Source organism: Rhinolophus ferrumequinum, chromosome 17, assembly GCF_004115265.2.
Source record: "Rhinolophus ferrumequinum isolate MPI-CBG mRhiFer1 chromosome 17, mRhiFer1_v1.p, whole genome shotgun sequence".
NCBI classification, from domain to species: domain Eukaryota; kingdom Metazoa; phylum Chordata; class Mammalia; order Chiroptera; family Rhinolophidae; genus Rhinolophus; species Rhinolophus ferrumequinum.
The window spans coordinates 9,228,134-9,251,995 of NC_046300.1; the positions used below are offsets into that span (position 1 = coordinate 9,228,134).

General features: G+C 50.6%; 1 protein-coding gene across 2 annotated transcripts in view; it reads left to right on the top strand.

Moving 5' to 3' along the window:
• The window catches only part of FYCO1 (FYVE and coiled-coil domain autophagy adaptor 1), a 73,978-nt gene that overhangs the window by 14,459 nt on the left and 35,657 nt on the right, over positions 1–23,862 (top strand). For both annotated transcript variants that reach the window (XM_033131495.1, XM_033131494.1), the window contains 11 exons: positions 286–392; positions 3,014–3,139; positions 6,885–6,991; positions 8,474–8,617; positions 11,710–11,800; positions 12,740–15,127; positions 16,154–16,246; positions 16,987–17,105; positions 19,400–19,567; positions 22,165–22,314; positions 22,983–23,194. In XM_033131495.1, the coding sequence (XP_032987386.1) occupies positions 286–392; positions 3,014–3,139; positions 6,885–6,991; positions 8,474–8,617; positions 11,710–11,800; positions 12,740–15,127; positions 16,154–16,246; positions 16,987–17,105; positions 19,400–19,567; positions 22,165–22,314; positions 22,983–23,194 (3,705 nt within the window). The remainder of the gene's footprint in view (positions 1–285; positions 393–3,013; positions 3,140–6,884; positions 6,992–8,473; positions 8,618–11,709; positions 11,801–12,739; positions 15,128–16,153; positions 16,247–16,986; positions 17,106–19,399; positions 19,568–22,164; positions 22,315–22,982; positions 23,195–23,862) is intronic.

A 23,862-nucleotide genomic window follows, 5' to 3' on the forward strand; every position in this document is an offset into this window, starting at 1 on the left:
ATGTGTTGACCAAATACTGCATGCAAATTACAAGGCCTACGTGGTGGCCCTACAGGGATGGCCCAGAACTGTGCCCAGCCAGCGAGCTGTGGTGAAGGACCGGTGGGCTGTCACCACTGTGGGAGCTTAGCCAGCGTCCCATGGATGTTGACGTCCTTCATATTTCTGAGCTGCTTTGCCATCGCTGACCACTTACTCCTCATGCTTCCTGGAGTTACTCTGCTTCTCTCACTTCTCTGAGGTCGATCGCCATTTGATAACATGTTCCTGTTTGTTGTCTTTAAGATGCTGTGACAGAACTAAGCAAAGAATTTAAAGAAGCAGGGGAACCCATCACAGATGACAGCACCAGCTTGCATAAGTTTTCTTACAAACTTGAGTATCTCCTTCAAGTAAGTGACTCCTGTCATGTGTTGATTTCTGCTCTGCTGTCTCGTTTCCCTCTTGGGTGACTCATCAGCATTCAGGATGTGGTCCTGAAAGCTCAATGGAGCATTAAGCCGTCCTGTCAGACTAAAGGTCAGGCCACCAAGTTCCGTCCACTGGGGAATCGGAATGTTGCCCCTTAGGATGATTTGAGAATCCAGAACATTCTTTAGAGATTTAGGTCAGTGTAAGGCAGAGGTCGCAAGGTCACTGTATAGCAGAGATCTAACTTTGGGGCAGTCACGTCTCCCTTTGAGAGTCTGGTGAAAGCTATGGAATATCTCCCAAAGAAACATGCATATATGTGTGTGTATACAACCATTCGCTCATTTTCCAGGAGTGTGTGGGCCCTCTGAAAATTATCCAGAGGCCCCTATTTTTAGAGCCTTGCTGCTCAAAGTATTAGTCCCCAGTCCTGTAAGAATCCTGACTCCAGCAAGGTTAGAGCTTTCACAGCTGGATCCGTGGTAGAGGGAGACTTTGTTTTGTGTTTTTCCGTTATCACTGAGATTGCTTAGGGCCACTAGGGCTACCCTGGGGCAGCTGGCATTTGTTTTTATCTGCGGATTGTGTTTGTGGTTTGTTCTTTGATTAGAGTAGAGCTCAAAATGCAATTCTTGGCTCTTCTGTAATTGCTCTGCATTTTTGAATTGTCTTTGTTGCTGGAAAAGAAAGGCATTTAGGCCCTGGGTGGGTCTCCTGGCCTTCGAGCTGCCCTGGAATTGACTGGTGTTGCATACTACCAGGTGCCGGAGACCCACAGGAGAAAGAGAAGATGTTCAATGTCAAGAAGTCACTGTCAGATTGGGCTACTGACGAAGTTAACAAATATGCAGGCTGGGTCCTTGATGCTCTCCTGACTTATCCTCCACAGCCTACTGTGGGCTGGACCCAGGAGGGATTTGTGTATCCCCTGAGTATTGTAACTACTGTCAAAATTTGTTCTACTGTGTTGAGAGGGCTTTGAGCTGGATGTGACTGGTGGGGGTAAGAGGGTGTGCTGTACCCTAAATAAGCTAAAGTTCGCTCCTGTGTGCCGAGCCTGAGAAGTCCCTCTCGTTCTGCTCGTGATACCTGTATCTCTCCTGCAGTCAATAAAGTGTGCTCGGAGTCTGCAGTGCAGAGTGGACTATGTTTTCATCATATTCTGTCCTCCTCAGGTGGCTGAGGTGTTGAAGGTAGAGCTAAGCAAGGTGGGATTAAACATTAATTATTGCGGCTGTCATCACGGCCCACAAGACAAGCAGCCCAGGATCAGCCACATAGGCATAACCTGGGAGCACGTTAGGAATGTATTCTTGGTTCCCACCCTGACCCCCCAAATCAGGATCTTTGAGGTCAGCCGGGGAAGTTTTCTTTTAACACGCCCACAGCCTAATGCGTGTGTCTGCTTGGTTCAAGAAGCACAGATCTATAGAACGCTGTAGGTGTGGAAAAATACAGGCAACTGCAGGAAGGAAATGGATCAAATTGTTAACAGAAGTTACCTTGGGGTGGTGGTGTTAGGCATTATAGTTTCTAATTTTTTCTATTTGTTTTAATCCACATTTCCTAACTGTATATGCATGTAATCAGAAAAAAAATTCTCTAAAATGTTATGTTAGAGAAAGATATACCTATACATTTTGAACAGCCTTAGTTTGCAACGCCACGTCCCACCGAAGTATACAGGAGGAAAGCCCACTGGAGGAGATGCCTCCAGCGTGCTGAAGGACTCACCCTTCCTGTGCCTTTTCAACTCGCTCTGTCTTACATTGTGAACGTGTTTATGGACCTTTTTTTTCCAACCAGCTCATTTTGGTTTTGGATTTGAAATGACTCATAGCTGACATTTGAATTTATTGTATGTATATTAAAACATTATTGACACTTGAGTAACTGGGATAAAATGCCACTTACTCATTTCCTTAAGTTGAGATGTAGTTAACACTCTTCACGTTGCCCTTAAGACTTTACATGTGTATTTCTTTGTTGTAAGTTGTTATATATCTTTATCAAAGTTGTTAATCACAACTTTGCTGGTCTTCCACCCAACTCTGTGCACAGAGGTCTCTTAAGGGATAAATATTTTTGGGGGTGCTATTATTCCTGAATCTTACTAGTTGTATGACCTTGAGATAGTTAACCTCTCCTAGCCTCAGTTTCTTCATCTGTAAATTGGGAGTTAAAACACCTTCATTTGCTAATAAATGAAAATAATGCCAGGAAAGTTCTTTGCCCAGTGCCAGGCAACTAAGAAGCTATTATTATTATTTATTTATTTTAAACTCTTTTAAGTTTTACTGGGGAATATTGGAGAATAGTGTGTTTCTCCAGGGCCCATCAGCTCCAGGTCATTGTACTTCAATCCAGTTGTGGAGGGCGTAGCTCAGCAACAAGTCTGGTCGCCGTTTTCAATCTTTAGTTGCAGGGGGAGCAGCCCACCGTCCCATGTGGGAATTGAACCGGCAACCTTGTTGTTGAGAACTCGCCCTCTAACCAACTGAGCCATCCGGCCGCCCCAGAAGTTATCATTATTTATCATTTAAATGGTGGGATGAATAGCAGCGGGTTTGAACCTCCTTTCTCTGTCCTTTTCCCTCCCCAGTTCGATCAGAAAGAGAAGGCGACCCTCTTGGGCAACAAGAAGGACTATTGGGATTACTTCTGTGCCTGCCTGGCCAAGGTGAAAGGAGCCAATGATGGCATCCGATTCGTCAAGTCTATTTCAGAGGTGAGCAGCCAAGGACCTCAAGTCTTCCTCCTGCCTACCTGACGCGTCTCTTGCAGAGAGGCCTTTGCTGCAGGCAGTCGAGTGAGGAAGTGGGGTGTATGGTGGTAAAGAAGTGAAGAAGTCCAGTCCAGGCATGCTCAGTGCCCGCGGAGCTCAGGGAGCCCCGATGTGAGCATTTTTGACTGAGGAATAGCCGGGTGCTGGCTCTGTTGTTACATCACAACCCACGCGTTGCCTGTCAGGGTGGGCTGTTCACACTGGTTGGCTCTTGGTGCCCCTCAGACGTGTACAGCACAGGACACCTTCACCTTTCTATAAAAATCAGTTTCTTAGAGAAAATTCTTAACATTTGCTAGGTTGCTTTCCCTACGGTTTGCCTAGGGAACTTGGATTTGAAATGAGTCATTTCTTAAAATGCTGACATGCTAAGCAGTGAGTGCTGAGCCCCTCAAGAGCAGAATGTCATGGCTTTGCTGTTTTGCAAAACTCCAAAGCAGCAACATTCATCCTCTCACTCTCCTTTCTGCCTGTCTCCCACCTGCCACTCCATATGAATCTCTTTCTCTCTTTCTCATAAACCTAGTCCATCTGCGAGTAAAGAACTTTGCACGTTAGGGAGTGCTAACCCCCTAGATTTAGGGCAGGAGGCTTAAAGGTTTATACCGTTCATCTTTTCAGTATCTTGTCATTAAGTTGAAAGTCACTTGAAAGCCAGCAGATGTGCTGCTTGGCTGGCCTCCTGCAAATGCAAAGGCCACGGAGTCAGGTGTTCTGGGGGGACTGGAGCCGGATGGGTTTCTTCTTACAGAGAATGACACATGCGCTGACATTGAGGGCTGGGTATTTTCCACCAGCTGCACCCTCTGACACCGGAGAAAATGAGGAGAGACCCTGGCTTGGAAGAGTTTGTTCTGCACATTTCTTTAATGTCCATGTAGCATCTTGTGAGATCCTGCCTGGGGGACCCTCGGGTCCATGGTGTGGAGCATTGTTTGAATGCGTCATAAATCTGGAGAGGCTTCTCACTGTTGCCCTTCTCCCCAGAAGCCTAGGAGTTCTCGTCATTTTTTCTTCCAGTCTTTAGAGCAACTGAAGCCTTCATCTTTATGACTTCAAACAGCTGAAGTCTAGAAATAAATTTAGTTTAATACTCATTGTCCAGGGTTATGAAATGCTTACATCTGCTTTTTAGCTAGTTTCCTCTTCTTTTCTCATAATGCAGCCAAACCTTCAGACAATCAAGGCCAGAAAAACTGACTTCTAAAAGCAAAACCTGCGCGCTCCTTGGTGGGTGTGTGGTGGGTGTGGCTGGCATAGGCTCCGCCTCCTCTAGGGTCCAGTCATGTCATCTCTGTTGCCGGCTCTGCTCTGTGGGGCACCATTGTGAGGAATGGCTCGGGCTGTCCCTGGGCTTCCTGAACACTGTTTACAGTTAACCAAGTATCCAGTAGTCACCGCCCTGCAGGCAGGAGGGGCTGCTGGATACCTGGGCTAACTTCTGGATGAGATATATCTCTGGGCCCCTCAGGCCCCTTGGGGCCGGAGGCAGACATTTGGGCTGAAACAGCCCAAGGCTCTAATCAGCCACTTCTAAAGGTTCAGAACAGATTGGGCTCAGCCCGGACTGCGCCCGTCTCTCCACAACGGGCAAGATCAGAACCAGGGTGCAGCGTGGCGTCCGGCTCCTGGCACAGTGGCCTGGCTTAAAGCAGAATCGGCTCTGGCATAGCTTGCAGACTTCCCTGTCCTTTGCTGCTGTTGTATCGCTTCCTGATATAGTACATGTGAGTTCTGATTAAATGCTGAAAATTTTAAGGAATTAGGTAACGAAAGCAGATCCATGATCTCAAAAAAATAAAAAGGCTGTGCAGTATTTCCATTTGGAGTACATAGGAACTATTGTTCTCTTCCCCAAGAGAAGTTTAAAAAGACCTCATAAAATAAATAGCTCCTTTTTATATATATGTAATAAATTCAGTTAATAGGCCTGATTAAAAATATGGACTCACTTGTTTTCCATTAAAAAATCCGATGTTCCAAATGCTGTTACAATGGCCGTTTTGCTAATATGGACACACCCCTCTCTTGGGAACTTGCAGACATGGGCAGTCATACGAGGTTCTTACTTGGTTCCATGGGCCTGGGGGGGTGTGTGTGTATGACTGACATGCTTCGCTTCACAATGCCTTGCTCAGCTGTTCTCGCTGCCTGAGTTTCTAATATCACCACTGAACACTTTGTTCTCACCTCACTCCTCAGTGAAAAAAGTATTTGTATATGGGGATGCCATCAAGATTCTTCCCTGGGCATCATCTGTCATGATCAGCTGTCTGCAGCCATGCCATTGGGGTTATTACAAAGCTGGGGTCAGGCTGCCTCCCACCTTCGTTTCCAGACATCCTGACTTTACCTCATACCCACAAAGCTCACAGGGAAAAATGCCTTACCACCTCTGTAGTTCATGAGGTTTCACACCTTTTTGTTTTTTAGAACTATTTCACCTTGTGTCATTTCCTGAGTCAGCAATAGCTCTGAGTTAAAAGGTGTTTTATACTTGGATGTTTACCCCATCATTAACTTTCCAAGGCGCAAGGCTGTACCACTTACTTCCTGTCTCAATGCAATGTTGTAGTTGGTTTCTTAATAGTGTGGAGGGTTATGCCATCTTGGTGAAACCACTGCTGCCTCTTCCTCTGCCAGCAAGTGAAACATCTCTGCCCTTGAAGGGTAAGGAGGGTGTGGGTCTCTGCTTACCCCACTCAGAGCCAGAGCCTGACAGAACAGGCACCTGTGGTAGGTTGAGAGCTTTTGAATTCCTGCCTTACTTACCTTGAGCTTCTGGGGCTAAAACATCAAGAGTATGAGTCCTCATTTGCAGACTGGTCTCAAGTGTCTTCTGTGGCTGTCCCCTTGATCCCATCCATCTTGGTGACTGTGTGTCTACAGCTGGTAGAGTCTCTGACCAGCATACCCCACCTCCATCACAATAAGCTTCCAGAAACTTCTTTAGAAACCATGTTTTGGTATGGTGGGGAGAGGTTCCGAAGACAGGCCTGCACCGTCCACCTCAGACTTCCTGAAAAGGAAGCATGCCCATGTTTTTGTTACCCCAATGTGACCGGCCACTTAGAGACACCCTTTGCTCTCACTCCCTGGGCATCTTTGACTAAATTCAGCTGAAAAGAAACCCAACCAGGAAAGCATTAATAGATATGTGGGTTTTACTGAAGGTTTCCTGAGGACTCAGGAGGCAGTTATACATCCATCAAGGTCTGCCCTTTGCCCTCCCCTCCCCCCCACCCTCATTAGCCAAACTGAGACCATCTCTCACTCAAGCTCACTTCTGGTATGAGAAGCCCTTCCTTTACCTCCAAGGTATATTCTAAATACTTCAAGTTAAAAATCATACAGTTTCATCTCTGACTCCAAACCCAGAGATTCTGATGGAGCAGACGAGGGAGGATCCCATTCGTGGAGTCCACAGAGGTTGGAGAGCCTCCCACAAACATAGCTTCCTGGACATGTTTGCTGGGGTCTGCAGATGATTCTGGGTGGAGGCCTGCAAGAAGTCCACCCACTTCAGGCTGTGCGATGACATTATCAAACATTTCGTGTCGTTTGAGGGACATGAGTGAAGCCAATGTGACATTTTCTGCCCTGTTTCTGTTTCATTCAAGCCATCTATGAGGCCAGGTCTCTAGTTAGGCCAACAGCTCTTCATTTCTGTGTGATCTACTTTTTCCAGCTGCGAACGTCTCTGGGAAAAGGAAGAGCATTTATTCGCTACTCCTTGGTGCACCAGAGGTTGGCAGACACCTTACAGCAGTGCTTCATGAACGTCAAAGTGACCAGGTAAGTACGTCAGGTGCTGGGATGGCCCCCATACCATTCAGAAATGAATCGAAGTCCTCTCATTAATAGTAAGGACAACTGCATGCCTGTTTGTGTGGCACCTTGGCACAAGCAAAGCCCTTCCACATCTGTCATCCTCTCTTACCTGTCCCTACCACGGTCCTTGGCACACATGGGGCAGGTAGCACTGAGTGTTTACTGATGAGAAAACAGAGGCTCAGAGAGCCTAAAGCCCTTCTCTAGGCCCCAGCGTTGCTGAGTTGTAAAGCAGGAGCTTGGGTCCAGGTCTCCTAACTCCTAGTGCCAGGTAGTTTTTCGTGGTGGAGAGCATGACTGTGGTGCTGGCGCTAATGAATGGACAGACACACCCACTTGTCCCCCTGGGCCCCGTGGATTGCAGCCTTGGCTCTCAGCAGCATCAGCTGTGGGGTTTTAACACCGTGGAGCCTGGAGCCCCACCCGAGACAGGGAGTCAACGCCTGCTGGGTGTGTCTGGGCTCCCCGGAGATTGTGATGGGTGACCAGTTTGGGACCCTTGGTGCTGCTAGTGATGAAGCCTGGGAGGAGGGAAGGCGGAGGCCGGACTGAGGGTGTAAAGCTGGGAGAAGGTCCTACCAAGGCGCTGACGGGCGGCATCTCGGGCTGCCCAGCGCCCCTCTGCCAGCTCTGCCTCCCCTCCCCCCGGGAGCATTCTTCCAGTTCCTCAAAGAAAGAAATCACTTCTGAATTCTAAAAGAAAGACCTGTTGGAGAAAAATACTTGGTTTCATTTTGTTACCTTTAAGATTGATTTGCATAAAGACTTGTTCCTCGCACGTGTGACGGGCGTTGTGCGTTCACGTGAGTCGAGAACCTTCACGTGTTTGATGTGAAGGTTATTTTGTTCTGGGTGTTTGGTGAAAACCGTGCTAAAAAGCTTGGCTCCAGTGTATCAGAGTCCACAGACAACAGCCATGCAGCTCTGTAATCTCACCAACGTTGTCATTTTAAATTCCCGTCACCTCACGGGAAGTGAAACAGCCGGTACCTCACAGTTCATTGTCTGTTCCTTCCCCTTTAAACTGGTGTCGGGACAGAAATTAGTGGTGAGTTTGGTGTCCTGTACCGAGTTCTCCAGAAGGAATAGAAGATGAGGTTACCTCTCAGAAAGGAAGTGTTCTTTCCCCCGCAATTACCCTTTCTGGGCAGGTAATTGAGATTTAAAGTTTCTCAGATCCTTTTTGGGACCTAGATATGATGGAAATAATAAATGAATAAGTATCTAGTTCATTTCAGCAATTTCTTTCAAGAGTAAGCTTATTTGAGACTTCTGTGTTCCTGCAGTAAAAAGCAAATTGGGGCGGGGGTTGCATGTGTCTGTCTGTAATTCAGTAACCTGAGTTAGGACTGGATGAGGCAGAGCCCTACTGACAGGACTGATACATTCACTCTTTTCTTGTCTGTATCAGTCTTGTGAGCGGTACCTTGTTATGTTTCTCTGCAGTGACTGGTACTATGCAAGAAGCCCCTTTCTGAAGCCAAGGCTGAGCTCCGACATTGTGGGCCAGCTCTATGAGCTGACGGACATTCAGTTTGACCTGGCATCACGGGGCTATGACCTGGATGCTGCCTGGCCGACGTTTGCCAGGTATGTTGACGAATTGCTTGGTTTAAAAGGGAAAAGAGATGTTTGAAGATCACCTCTAGTCTACTCAAAGCACTATTGTTTGCTTAGTAAATTACATAAAGGTTTGCAACTCATATGCCTGCTCATTTTGCAGACATGAGACTTCGTTGAATGGTGACTCAGAATAACATTTGGGCCCTAACCTTAAGCTAACCTAATTGGCCAGGTGGTATACGTCAGTGGAGATTCATATACTAAACCTGAGGTTTTTAAATGTGTTAAGGGACTTGTCATGACAGCCTGGAAGGAGCAGGTGGGTTTTTCCCATTTGTGCTCTTAGGGAGTTATCCTGGAGGCCTTCCAGGCAGTAAGAGAGGGAGTGAAAGCTACAGCCCTTCACAGAAGGGTTGCTGGAAAGGTTGCTGTGTTTTTATTCCTTACACCAGGATGGCACTCAACACGCCATCCGACTGAATCCTCACGACCACTCCGGGAGGGAGGACACAGGCTCAGAGTGCAGGGACTTGCCCAGAGTCACCCAGCTGGTGGACGGCAGGGCCAGGGCACGGACTCGAGTTAAACTCAAGACCGGCATTCTTTGTTTTGTTTACTTTCTGTGAATGAGGTTTCTAAAATTTTTCATATTTTGTATTAGGAAATATTTTCAATGTAGAGAATAGTACTGAATATAACGATATCCATGTACCAGGATTTAATAGCTAACATTTTGCCATATTTACTTCATGTGTCCTTTTTAAAACTTTCTAATTTTCTAATTATTTCAGAATTACAGAACAGCTACAAAAGTAGTACAGAGTACTCATCTATCCTTCACCTCTATTCCCCAGCTATCAATATTTTACCACAGGTGTTTTATCATTCTTTATGTATACATGTTGTTTTTTTCCTAAGTCATTGGAGAGTAAGTTATAGACTCGATTCCCCTTTCCTTCAATACACTTCATTGTGTATTTCCTAAAATCAAGGATATCCTCTTATTAACCTCAGTACAGTTATTAAAATCAGGAAACTAACATCAATAATGATACCACGATTTAATTTACAGACCTTGTTTAAATATTGAGAATTATCCCAATAATGTCTTCTATAATCTAGGGTCACATGTTACAGGTAATTGTTATGTCTCTGTTTCAGAACAGTCTAACTTGGAACAGTGTCTCAGTCTTTGTTTTTCATAGCATAGATATTTTTGAAAAGTACAAGTCAGTTATTTTGTAAAACGTTCCTTATGGGAGTTTGTCTAACGTTTCCACGTGTCACACAGGGTGTCATGCAGGGTCTCTGGTTCCGCTCCCCACATAAGAACACAGGACATGGTGAGGCCAAAAAGGAACACCCACAGAGCCATAGATAGGGGAGTCATACCCGTATAGTCTCGCTGGCAGCTGGGTTGGAGACACAGGAGGCAGGAGCCACACGATCCGCAGTCCACACTCTGCCACCATCTTCTTGCTAGCCCCCATTTCCTGCTAGCGTAGCCACGGCAGTTATATTAGTGGCCAGTGGCTCACTGGTTACAGCTGATGGCCAACTAGCCACAGCTGATGGCCATCCAATCACAGCTGATGGCCATTTACTACTTGAGCCAGCACCTTTCAACGTGAGGGCAAGAGCTTGGAAACTGCACTCCTGGCTCTGTTCCCACACCACGTTATTAAATTTAGGGTTAAGCATTTTTGGAAGGAATACTTCAAATGTTGTGTCCTTCTCCATTCATTATATCCGGAGACACCAGATGCTCATTTGTTTCATTATGAGCACGGTTAACCATGATAATTTGGTTAAAGTGGGGTCTGCCAGGTTTCTATTAAAGTGACTGTTTTTCCTATTGTAATTAATATGTATCTTGTAGTAAGATACTTTGAGATTAGTTTATTATCCTGTTTCTTTTAATACATCTCTCATCTGTTAGTTTTAGCATCCATTGATAATGTAGGCAAGAATTTTTTTACTATGTGTGTATCCATAAATGTTTTATTTGTATATATAGTTTTATTTTGCATACATGGAATCATGAAGTAGCTAATCATTTGCACCTTGCTTTTTTTCACTCCACATTGTTTTTGAGATTTTGTTTGTATTTGCCCACAGAATTCTATAGATGTAGTGTAGTGGTCGGCAACCAGGGCCCACAGGGCTGTGTGTAACACAGCTTCGCCCGTCGTTTGCATGTTGTCTCTGCTGCTTTCATGCTACAGTGGCAGAGTGGAGTTGTGACAGAGACCATAAGGCTTGCAAGCCCATAATATTTACACCCGGCCCTTTACAAAAAAAGATTGGTGTGGAGTATTCTGTTGTGCAAATAAGCCACATTTTATCTGTTTCCCTAGCAGCACAGAGCTAGACTGGTTCCACTTTCTCCACCATTACAGTGCTGCCAACAGTGCCCCCATATGTCTCCTTATGTGCATAGGTGACTGTCTTTAGGGTAGATTCTGACAAGTGGAGTTGCTGGGTTGTGGACACCAATAAGTTTTTAGAAATGCAATCATTGTAGCTTAAGGAAAAGCTTCTTATTAAATAAAAATGTTTAGTTTGCACTGTTCCTACCAAACAAGAATTATACAAGGCTTCGTGTTTCCAGGCTGTCAAATAGAACTTTCTGCAATGAGGGAAGTGTTCTGTCTACACCATCCGGTGCAGTTACCAGAACTACTTGGCAGCAGTTCAGCCAGCCACATTGCATATGTGTAGTTATAAAGCAGCGACCCTGGGCCCCTAAGCCCAATGTGACCTGTATTTACCAGGTTGACTGCTACTCGTTCCTCAATAACAGACCGACTATGGCAGGCACCAAAACTTAAGAAAAATTTAAACCAAAAATTACAAAATATTACGTTTACTTAGTTCTTTTTTGGCACTGAGGGGAAAGCCGTCATGTTTCCACTTTAGCAATGGAGCCTGTTTGCTACAGACCCAACGGAAATGTGCTCTTTGGTGGGAACTGCTGGGTTTTGCCTTCTTATACTGTCTGGGAGGACATTGCTCCCTGTCACTACCTGGTTGCCTAGTGACAACCAAGGCCTTCACACATGCAAGTGTGTGTGTGTTCCTGGCTCTGATCCAGGTATGTCTGTTCTGTGGCCCCGCAGGAGGACACTTGCCCCTGGCTCCTCGGCTTACATGTGGAAACCCCCCAGCCGAAGCTCCAGCATGAGCAGTCTGGTGAGCAGCTACCTGCAGGTAATGTTGGAAAGGCTGCTGATTGCCTGGCTACAGTGTCAGCCAGGGCACATCGCTGACCCTCGCGGCTCAGGGTGGCATTCTTAGACACCTGTGGTTCCAGCCAGAGCCACATAAACCCTCAGCTATGCCCCATGTTTCCCAGAGTCCAGGTGTTTATAACCGGAAAGAACTCATTAGGCCTTTGAAAAATTAAGTGCTTTTAGAAGCAGTTCAACACTGTGGTTAAAAGCGGCAGAGTCAGATCCCGACTGTCACCTCCCAGCTGTGTGACCCTGGGAAGATGACTTACCCTCTCAGAGCTCCAGCTTGCTCATCCGTAAATCAGGGATTATAAAAAGCACTCTCGCTGATCGGGGGTTGTGGGGATTGAATGAGGGAGCACGCGTGCATGAACGCTCGACACGGCAAGTGCTCGGTAAACTAGTGGGTAGGGTTGGTTTTGTTAATTTTGTTAGAAATGTGAATGTGAATCATAGCTATTTATAGTTTTATGGGAAAGAACACTGAAATTAATCAACAAGCAAAATAAAAATAATCAACGTAAGCAGCATTAGGAGTAGATTAACCTTTTACCCTATTTTGTGGTTCAATCACAACAGCTGTGGGTGTGGTGCAGTGGTGAACAGTAGTTTAAATGTAACTTAATTTATCTAAGAGCCGACATCCACTATATTACCAAAGCTACAGGAGGCTAGATGGGAAATGCCTTCTGCGTCTCAGTTGAGCTCACCTGTGTGCTGATGTGTCCTTGGGATGTGCTGCTGACCTCCTTTGGCAGGTGCTGTGAGCAAAGGGGTTCTAGTCCTTTGAATAGCTCGGTAGACTCACCTTAGGTCACGGAGTTGCTGTATTTTTACTTCTGTTCTCATTAAATGGTAAAGCTTTTCCAAGTAGCTTCAGCCCAAAGCCACCTGTTTTTTGGTTTTTCCTCCCCAGACTCAGGAAATGGGCTCCAGCTTTGACCTGAACAGCCCCTTGAACAACGAGGCCCTGGAGGGCTTTGACGAGATGCGGGTGGAGCTGGACCAGCTGGAGGTGCGGGAGAAGCAGCTGCAGGAGCGGATGCAGCAGCTGGACAGGGAGAACCAGGAGCTGAAGGCGACCATCAGCTTGCAGGGAGAGCAGCTGCAGATGGAGAAGGAGAGGGGTCGTGCTGCCGCTGAGGACAATGCTCGCCTCACTTGCATGGTGGCCGAGCTCCAGAAGCAGTGGGAAATCACCCAATCCTCCCAGGACACAGTGAAGGAGCTGCAGAAGTGCCTGCACGTCTTGGAGCTGGCTGCAGTGGTGAAGGAGGAGGGTTCCCACTCAGCTGTGCAACAGCTGGAATCCATACTGCAGCCTCTGGTGCAGGAGCTCGAGGCCACACGGGACTCACTGGGCAGAAAGAACCAGCTTCTAGCCGATGTCCGGAACCCGCTGGGCGCAGCTGAGCAGAAGGCACATGCGGCACTGGGCACAAAGGGGCAGCAGGAGCCCACCCCCGGTGACTTGGCCCTGGAGATCCAGCAGCTGGGGGAGAAGCTTCGAGCTCTAGAAGGGGAGAGCACCAAGGTCCAGGAGCTCAACAGGCAGCAGAGTGCCCAGCTGGAGCAGCTGGCCAGGGAGCTGCAGCTGAAGGACGAGGCCCGGGCCGGCCTGGAGCGCCTGCTGAGGGAGATGGCTCCGCTCCAGGAGGAGCTGTCCAAGAAGGGACAGGAGACATCCCAGCTCCGGAGACGGCTGCAGGAGTCGCTGGCCCACTTGAGCTCCCTGGAGGAAGAGCTAGCCGAGGCAAGACAGGGGGAGCAGCGTCAGCGAGAGGAGAGGAAGCTGCTGGAGCAGGAGGCCAGGTCCCTGACACGGCAGCTGCAGCTCCTCGAGACCCAGCTGGCACAGGTGAGCCAGCATGTGAGTGACCTGGAGGAGCAGAAGAAGCAACTCATCCAGGACAAAGACCACCTCAGCCAGAAGGTGGGGATGCTGGAGCGGCTTGCTGGGCAGCCAGGTCCAGATCTGCTTGTGGCCGGGGACCAGAGTGCGGCTCTGGGCCCCCCAGACTCCACCCAGCCACAGACCCTCGAGAAGCCAGAGGAACAGGAGGGAACCACGGACAATACCGAAATGCCAGTGAGCGGCCAGGAGGAGGTGCTCCAACAGGCCAACAGGGAGCTGGAGAAGGAGCTACAGAGTGTGCGTGCACTCAACCAGCTCCTGGAGAACAAGCTGCAGGCCCTGCAAGCTGACTACCAGGTGCTCCAGCAGCGGGAGGCGGCCATCCAGGGCTCCCTGGCCTCCCTGGAGTCCGAGCAGGCCAGCATCCGGCACATGGGTGACCAGATGGAAGCAAGCCTCCTGGCTGTGAAGAAGGCCAAGGAGACCATGAGGGCCCACGTGGCAGAGAAGGAGGCTGCCCTGCAGAGCAAGGAGGCCGAGTGCCAGCAGCTGCGGGAGCAGCTAGAGCAGAGCCAGCAGCTGGCAGAGGCCCGGGAAGGGGAGCGCAGGGCTCTGGAGAGCCAGTGCCAACAGCAGACCCAGCTGATTGAGACCCTCACAGCAGAAAAGGGTCTCCAGGGGCTCGGTCCACCTCCAGAAAACGCATCCCATGAGCTAGCTGCCCAGGAGGGCCATCAGGGGGAGGCCCAGCGACTGCAGGCTGAGGTGGTGGACCTCCGGGCCACACTCCAGGCAGCCCTGGGTGACCAGGAGAAAGTGCAGAGCCAGCTGAGTGTGGCTGAGGCAGCTCTTCAGGAACACAAGGCCCTGGTGCAGCAACTCAAGGAACAGAATGAAGCCCTCAACAGGGCGCATGTGCAGGAGCTGCTGCAGTGCTCGGAGCAGGAGGGGGTGCTGCAGGACGAGAGGGCCCACGAGACTCATCTGAGGGGGGAGGAGCTCCAGGCCCTGCAGGACGAGCTGTCCCACGCGAAATGCACCTCCCAGGAAGCCCACCTGGAACAGGCCGAGCTGCAGGAGGAGTTGCACCGGGCGAACACGGACACAGCTGAGCTGGGCATCCAGGTCTGTGCGCTGACCGCAGAGAAAGAACGGATGGAGGGGGCCTTGGCCTGCACCGCCCGGGAGCTCCAGGATGCTAAAGAGGCAGCCTCAAGGGAGCGAGAGGGCCTGGAACACCAAGTGGCAGAGCTGCAGCGAGAGAAGGAGAGCTTGCAGGAGAAGCTGAAGGCGGCCGAGGAGGCGGCCAGCTCCCTGCCTGGCCTGCGGGCCCAGCTGGCCCAGGCTGAGCAGCGGGCCCAGAGCCTCCAGGAGACTGCACACCAGGAGCTCGACACCCTCAAGTTCCAGCTGAGCACTGAGATCATGGACTACCAGAGCAAACTTAAGGTAACCGTGGCCTGGACCACCCGGGCGTCACCTGTGTTTTGTGGCCATGCCTGGTGACTTCACGAGAGGAGAGGAGGCATGTGGCCCATGGCACCCAGGCAGACAAGGTCCTGTCCTGCTGTTGTATCCCAGCTCCTCCTCCCTGCAGGAACGTTAGGGACGCAGCTCTGGGGAGTGATGCCTTAGCCCAGAACTCTAAACTCAAGGCCATTGCAGACAACTTTGTTTTTAAATTAGTAGCCAGCTTGTAAAGAGCAGGATGTTTACAAATCCAGTTTGGAGGCTTTTGAAATCATGGGAGACCATAGAGCCTGCGTCTGCATGCCCCCGTGGCAGGAGTCAGCAGAGCTGAGTGGGGCTGCCCGCTTTCAAGGAGGCATGCATCGTCTGCTCTTCGCTTACACTCCTTTCTGTACTTGCCCATCCCCTTTGGGCGTGTGAGTTTGAGACCCTTGCCGGAGCCTCTAGAGTCTACTGCAGAATGGCAGCAGTTCCTGGCTGCCTCGAGTCCTGTCTCTGGGTTCTCTGTCCCTTCAGGTGCCGTCCTGATAGCAGGTGCATGACAATGAGGTTTCCCAAGGCCCTGGGGATAGACGAGTTATGAGAACAGCGGTTCCCATGTGCCTTTGATACTGCACAGAGAAAAAGGCTGAAGAGCGAGGGTACAGGCAGCACGGCCATGGGGCTCTGGTTCCAGTGCTCACCACTGGTCTGTCTGTACCAGGTCTGTGCACTTGGGTCACTCCTGACCCTCTGCTCTGAGGCAGTTACTGTGTTGTCCCCACAGACGTGCCTCCCACCCTGGGTCCCCATCCTGTGCAGTTCCATGCGGCTCATAGGCCACTTTTTCTGTTGCAGAAATGAAATTCTAAACTTGGGGACCAAGCTAAGTCTCTTAGGAAGCTTGAAGGATTTTGTTACCAAAGGAAGCCTGAAGCTTATTGAGTTTGGGGGAGAAAAGGGAGAGGTAGCTTGTTTTTACCCCTTTGGACAAGAACCCCACTTCTACAATCTCTGTCTCTCCAGACCGCCAGTGAAGAATGCAGGAACCTCAGGGGCCAGCTTGAAGACCAAGGCCGGCAGCTGCAGGCCGCCCAGGAGGCGGTGGGGAAGCTGGAGGTAGGCCGGCCTGTGCGGCCCAGGGGGGTGCGCTCCGGGAGCCTGTGCAGTGGCTGGCCCACCGGGCCGCCTGGGCGCGGGAGTCGTGTGGCGACTTCTGCCTGCTCATTCCCACGCCTAGTGTGGACCCGTTAGGGCAAGGGGAGCTGGTTTGGTTTTCACTGGACCATTGAAGGGCCCCCTACAGGACTTGCAGTTCCCAAGCTGAAGCCGTCATCAGTTCACCGTTGTAGACACCCAGAGTTTGTGTCACAGTCCCTTTCCACTCCCCGGGCACCTGGCTGAAGCTGCCAAGTGTGGTTTTCACCCAGCCCTATGGGACAGAAATAAGTTGTCCTTAGTCCTCTCCACAGGCCTTCTCTAAGTCAGTGACTCGGAACGGAGTGGGGAGCAGCGGTGGTGCTGAAACCTGTCTTCAGGGCCGTGACTTTTTTTAGGTGAACCCTGTTCCTGTCACCCCACCTCCACCCTCACCCTGGAGATTCTGATACCTGCCATCCCTCCAGCCACCACAACCAGTTGCAATTGATGCTTAGGGGACATAATTACAACAGGAGTGTGTCACACTCCACAAATAAGAACAAAGGTTCTTAGCCTCTTGCACTTAAAAACAAAGAAACAAAAGCCCCTCCAGTTAGAAGTGACCCAGCCAGGTGGGGCGGAGAGCTCGCTAGTGACCCTGTGGCATCTGGCACATGCTTTTGCAAGCTGAGTGTCTTCTCCCTGGTGTCCCATGCCAGGCCGCCCGGGCAGATGGGGAAGAGAAGCTGAGCCGCAGCGGCAGCCACCTCTCGGAGTACCGGGCCGCCATGCTGAAGAAGGACGAGGAGGCAGCTGCCCTCCGGGAAAGCTTGGACAGGTTGGTGACACAGTCCTCCCACGCAGCCAGTGGTAGTGACTTCAGGGAAGGAGGGGCTGTTGGACGTAGTCATTTAGAAAGTCAGCCGCTGATGTGAGGTTAAAGAAAGCCTTTTGCAAGAAAAGCCACAGACTCACCAAGTACCCGAAACGTGCCCCAGAGACCCTGGCATTCTGCTTAGCGTGGCCCTATGGATGGCAGACCTTCCTCTTAGTTCCTGTCTTATCTCTGGCAGGCCACATTTCAGTTCAGTAACGTCATGCTTTGGAAAAACCAACAGGCAATCATAGTGGGATACAATGATGGTAATCATGACAGCAGACAGACACTTGAATATTATGCCTGAAATGGAGCAGCACTGTTTGTAAATGTTTTGCATCTGTTTGCCCCTTTCATCCTCCCAACAGTCCTGTGAGGATGGAATTGTTTATCCCCATTTTAGAGATGAGGAGGACGAGGCTCAGAAGAGTTGAGTCGCCGTCTCAGGGTCAGACAGGACGTAAGTGTTAGCAGTAGGGTTAGAACCCAGATCATTTGGCTCCCGAGTCGTTTTTCTCACCAACTACCTAAAAAATACATAGACAGATAGTTTTGTGTTCTGTTTTACTGTAGGGTACTGGCTGTGCGTGCGTGTGTGTGTGTGTGTTGCGTGTGTGTGTGGGTGTGTGTGTGTGGTTTCCCCGCTATGGATTTGACTGGAGCTCTTCATCATTTTTGCTGTGAAATGAGAGGCGCAGGGTGAGGTGTGGGTTCCCCTGAGAGTGAGCGAGTGAGGGACCAGGATGGGCTTGCGTCCTGCAGCCTCTCTGGTGCCGTGCCCATGGAGGGCACATCATGCTGTCGTCACCCTTCTGTCGTGATTTTTTTTAACTTCACAGTATGGCCCTCCGTGTGGCCGGCCCTCAGGCCTCCCCGAGCCACCCCGTCGTCAGGCTTGGGGGCCACCTGGAGTTGTGAGCATGAGCCCCCATCTGCTGATGGGGCCAAGCTGGTCCTGCCGAGGCCTGATTAAGGCAGGTTTGTCAGGAGCATGGGGTGCGGGGCCCACGTGGCGTGTGGCCCCCACGAAGGCCGGCTTGTACTTCCCCACCTGTCCCGTCATCCCTGCCCCTCACCCTCCTTCCCGGCCTGGGCCCAGGCCCCACGGGAGATCCAGAGCATGTTCGATGTTCCGTGACCCGGATGTGCAGTTCTTCTCATACCTGGCTGCCTTTAGCCAGGTCACGTTCACAGGACAGTTTAAATCGAACTTCCCAAGTTGGTGGTGTGTGTGTTTATTTTACTTTTTTAAGTGCTGTGGTGGTTTGTGAGATCTCAGAGCCAATGTTTTAGCTGCTCGAAGTTTCATAATCCATCTGCTCAGGATTGGGTTTTCTGTTACTCATTGTGTGAAGCCGTGGGGGCGTGTGTGTACACCCATGAGGTCATTTTGGTGGACAGTGTCTAGGAAACAACCGCCTGACAATGTTACAGTGGACGTGAAAAGGCTGGCTTAGATACAAATTAATTTGTCTCTGCGGAGCCCTCTGTTTACTGACGCTTTTATGAACATCTTCCTGGGCCTTGGGAGTTTGTAGGGCATCCTTGGAAAACCACTGCCTTATGGGGTAGCCGAGTTGAAAGTGGGGTGGGCAAGATGGGGAGACAGCCTGGCTCCGCCAGCCGCCGCTGCTGTAGGCCAAGGCTGCAGTGCCCCAGACAGACTTCCTTAGTCCTCGGACTGTCAGGCCCGCAGTGCAGACCGAGAGCCTGTTGTATGCCCAGCACCGAGCCCCCTGGGTAGAGTCCCAAAGAGTCACGGAGGACTGGTCCTCTGTGTGACCTCCAGGGAGCTGTGCCTCTGTTCTTTCTGTCCCGACTCCTTTTTCCCCTTGCAAAGCCCCCACCACCAGCCCACGAGCCTTGCCCATCGGGCTCCTCTCATAACCTCAGGCCCTGCCTAAGAACCAAGCGGTGCAGACTTGAGCTCAACCTGAGGTGGTCCCAGTGACCTGAGGTCGACCTGCTCTCCCAGGACGCCCTTGTGTTTGGGGGGGTGGGGAGTGTGTGTGTGTGTGTGTGTGTGTGTGTGTGTGTAGCGGGGGACGAAGAGTTTGGGTGTGTGAGAGGAGTCTTCAAGCCTAGGGGAATGCACCACGTGTGAGCAGAGCAGGTGCTGCCCAGGGGCTCCTTCCCCGTGATGAGGGTACGGCTGGGAGGGCAGCGGAACCCCTCATGAGAGGCCTGGGTCAGCCCAGAGGTACGGGAAGCTGGACGTAGTGGATAATCGGGAAAACTGACTGCTCCTCTACCAGGACCCAGAAGGAACTTGAAAAAGCCACGACAACAATCCAAGAGTATTGCAGCAAGCTCTGCCAGGAGGTGACAAACAGGGAGAAGAATGACCAGAAGATGCTCGCTGACCTGGATGACCTGAATAGAACCAAGAAGTACCTGGAGGAACGGCTGATAGAGCTGCTCAGGTGAATGAGAGACAAACAGGTGGCTGGGGTTTCCTCCAAGCTTGGTTTTTCTGTAAGGAAATGCAGCTCTTCTTAGAAGGACTCTTCAAGGGAAATGCCCTCCACCTTGGTGTGCATTCTGTTGCTAAGCCCCGCCCCCCCTTGCCCCCACGTACAAGGTCTGCTCAGCCCCTTAGCAGCGTTCTAAGGGGATTTCACTGTTAACCACTAGTGCTCCTCTGGGTTTGTGTTTTCATATTGCCATGTAATTATTTTCCAAATCTCTATGTGCGCAGAACCACACAGTCAGTGGACAATCAATGATGGTTAGTATCTTAGGGAATTTCTCCCTTCCCTTGCCCCGCTTTCCCCAGTACCAGGGTTCCCAAACTCCAGTGCAAGGAGCAGACAGCTAATGTATAACGCATGAACTTGGCCAAGAGGGCACTTGGGAAACCGGAGGACGCAGCACGTTCCCCCTGCAGTTGTTGCCACACAGGCATCAATGCCCAGGGTGCCCAGATCACCCTACTTCTTTTTACCTTTTTCTTACGGAAATTGTCAAATATGCAAAAATAGAATAACGGAATGCACCCCATGAACGTGTTACCCAGCTCAACATTGTTCAGTTCATAGGCGATCTTGTTTCATCCAGAGTCCCACCCATTTCCCCACTTATTCCCCCACTTATTTCCCCAGATTATTCTGAAGCAAATCCCAGATAATCATTTCATCCTCAAACGTTTTAGCATGTATCTCTCCAAGACAGGGACTCTGCATTTTAAACGACCACAATATTATTACCACACTTAAAAATTGGCTGTATTTCTGATATCATCAAGTATCTAGTCAGTTTCAAAGTGTTTCCAATTGCCTTATAATTTTTTCTAATCAGGATCTAAATTAGATCCATACGTTGCATGGTGATATGTTTCTTAGATCTTTTAGTCTATGGGTTTCCCCACCATCTCTCTTTTTTTTTTCCTTTGCAATTTACTTTTGAAAAAGCAAGGTCATTCATCTGGTAGAGTTTCCCCGTAGCCTGCATTTTACCAGCTGCACCTCCGTCACATCACCTAACGCGCTCTTCCAACCTTTGTATTTCCTGTAAATTGATAGTTGGAACTAGGGCAGTGGTTCTCAACCGTGACTGCACCTTAGAATCACGAGGGGAGCTATTAAAAAAAAAAAGCACTTCTTTCCAGGCCCCACCCAGACCAGTCAAATTGGGATTTCTGGGAGTGGGGTCCAAGCCGTCAGTGCGCCAGAGGTGAAAGCACTGCTCTGCTGGAGGCTTGCTCAGACTCAGGTTCAAACGTCTGCCCAGAGCGCTTCATAGAATCGGCTTGTAGTTCTGGGTCTCCCCTTCAGCAGTCACCGAAGACCTGATTCTCCTTTTCATTGAATGTTAGCAGCCATGGAGAAGCAATGCCCAGATCTGTTAATTCATTTGGGGTTACAGAATGATGCTATTATAACTAACCTGGAAGTTTAAAAACTTGGCCCTCCTGTCACCAGTGTGCAGACTGGGGACTCAGGCCCTTTGAGACCTCTGAGCGCAGACATCTTGCCGAGGTGTGTGACGGAGAAACCCAGATCCTGGCAGCATGCCCACGTTCCCAGGCTGTGGGGCCTGGCACTCGGGGACAAAACAGACAAGCTGTGGCCCGCCTGCGAGAAATGTGGTCTGGAGAACAGCTCTTCCTGCTTCCTGACAATCTCAAGTGTTCTTAAAAAGCCAGTCAATTCATGTTGTGGCTTTTGGGTTTAGGGGTAGTGGTCTGGGGTTTGTGTGGCGTCCCTGGCTGGTGATGGAGCCAGTTTCTCGGGACCTGAGTGGCTCTGATGTTGACCATCAGGGTGCTGCTGGGCCACATGAACTCTCAGGATGGTGGCAGGGGCTCCGTGTGAAACCTTCCCGTGTCAGACGCCGTAAGCCCTGAAAATGGCCATTTAGCAGCAAGAGATCTTCCCTGGCCTAGCAGGCGTAGGTGGGCAATGCCAGACCTTCCCGAAAAGCCTCCCTCTTCTTTCAGCCTTCCTGGAGTGACTGCACCTTCTCTTGGAGGGGAAGGGAATGTAACATCCCATCAGATTTTCAGGCTGGGAAATCTTTGGTCTTCTGCAGTGATTAGTTGTTATTTGAACCGTAAACCATAAAAACATAAAGGGCCCCGAGTACATTTAAGATTTGAGTGGGCAGAGCATTCGTGGTCCTCGGGCTCACAGCGCACAGACTGTCGTGTAATCATGACAGCACGTTGCAGCTTATACTCCCAGGGGCTTTAGGCATTGTCGTGTAGCCGCCTGAGCAGTGTATGGCCCTTGTGCACGCTGGCAGCCCTGCAGTTGCCAGAGCCTTCTGTGTACAGCCGGGACCTCCTCTATCTGCGTACGTGCGGTGTCAGTTAAGGGTTCGCATTTTCAGAGGGTCCCGCTGCGTCTGGGACTGATGTGGGGTGACAGAGAAGCCCGAGAGTGGGGTGTGTTTCCAAAGTAAAAGTGAATTTTCTGTGTCTTCTGTGTCTTGGTACATTTGGAGTCAGTCTTTGGAAATGAATCAGGGATAATTCTCTTGTTTTCACGGATTTTCTTTTCCTGATGCGGCTTTGACGCAGGGACAAGGATGCTCTGTGGCAGAAGTCGGATGCCCTGGAATTCCAGCAGAAGCTCAGTGCTGAGGAGAGGGGGCTCGGGGACTCGGAGGCCACCCACTGCTCCGACTGCAAGCGCGAGTTCAGCTGGATGGTGCGGCGACACCACTGCAGGTCAGCGGGCAGCGGGCAGGCCTTGGCATCGTGGCTGACTAGGAAAGGCACAGTGCTTTCTGGGTGTGAGGGAACAGGGCGAGGAGGGTGGCTGAGGGCACTCAGGGACCCTGAAAGGGCAGAGAGTTTAATACAGAGGTGCAGGGTTGATAAGGGGACCCGCAGGGATGTGGAGCGTCCAGACACCAGCAGCCTTGGGCCCTCCCTCCGCCTGCAGGGACCGCAGGGGAAAGGGCATTACTGGAACCCCAGGAGAGTGGGGGCTGAGGCTTCACTGGAGCAGCGGAGAGCTGAGACGCTCCTGGGGCCCAAAGAAGGGCAGGCGGAAGGGGATCTTGGGCTGGGGCCAGGGCACGGGGAGCCCGTTCCCCGGGGCCGAGGAACGGCATGCACGCTCGCATCGCGTGTCAGGGAAGGGGAGTTCCCCGTATGCTTTACCCCAGCCCCGCCGCCCACAACCTCGGGAAGTAAAACCTTCTCCCACTGAGCTTACCAGCATGGCTTTATTGGAATCTTACCAAATGGGCCAGAAGGTCTCACTGTAAAGTGGGGGCAGAGCCAGATTTGACGGGAGCCGTGTGGCGTCCAGAACCCAACAGAGACCCCCGTTCCAGTGCGCGAGGCCCACAACGCGGCGTCCTCACAGCCTGTGCTTGTTTGGTCCCCAGGATATGTGGCCGCATCTTCTGTTACTACTGCTGCAACAACTATGTCGTGACAAAGCACGGTGGCAGGAAGGAGCGCTGCTGCCGAGCCTGCTTCCAGAAGTTCAGTGAAGGCCCCAGCTCCCCTGATAGCAACAGCTCGGGCACCAGCCAGGGAGAGCCCAGCCCCACACTGTCGCCAGCCCAAGCCGAGGCCCAGGCCACCAGAGGCCAAGGTCAGTCCCCCGCTGCTGCCCTCGGTGTTCTTGAGGTGGCCCCCCCACCCGCATCGCTCCCCCCTCGTGGCTAGTTAGCTCTAAGACCTCGAGTCAATGTTTTCCAAACCTAAGCATTCAAAAGGTGTTAAAAATGTAGTACCACCAATCTGAGACTTTCTTTTTGATGTAATTAGGGTTGAAAGAGAATTGAAAAGGGACTAACTTTCTCTGATAGGATTTAGTGTTGTGTAACATAAGGCCTGTGTGGCTCTTAGCTCACATGCTATGTTCTCCACACTTCGGAGGACGCTGTCTCCCACAGCCTCAGCCCCAGTATTCCACCCTCTCTCCCAGAGTAACCGAGACTTGTGGCTGGAAATGACCACGTCCTTCGCTCCCTTCCTGTGGCTCACGTTCCCTCCCCGTGGCCAAGCAGGAGGCATTCTCCTCCATGGGCTTTCTCTCAGTTCAGTAAAAGGAAGTGGGATGTGGTTCCTGCCGCTTTTGCTCCAGGCCCGGCCTAGCAGAGCCGCCCAGGCTGCCGTCTCAGGGGCTGCACTTTGGATGTGCCAGGGAGCCAGAGCTGAGGTGGCAGGGCAGACTTGAGTTTTGTCTTTGCCCAGCATCGTCTTCCAATCTTCTGCTTATTTAAAACTCTTTCTTTAATTATTGAATTTTGAGAGTCC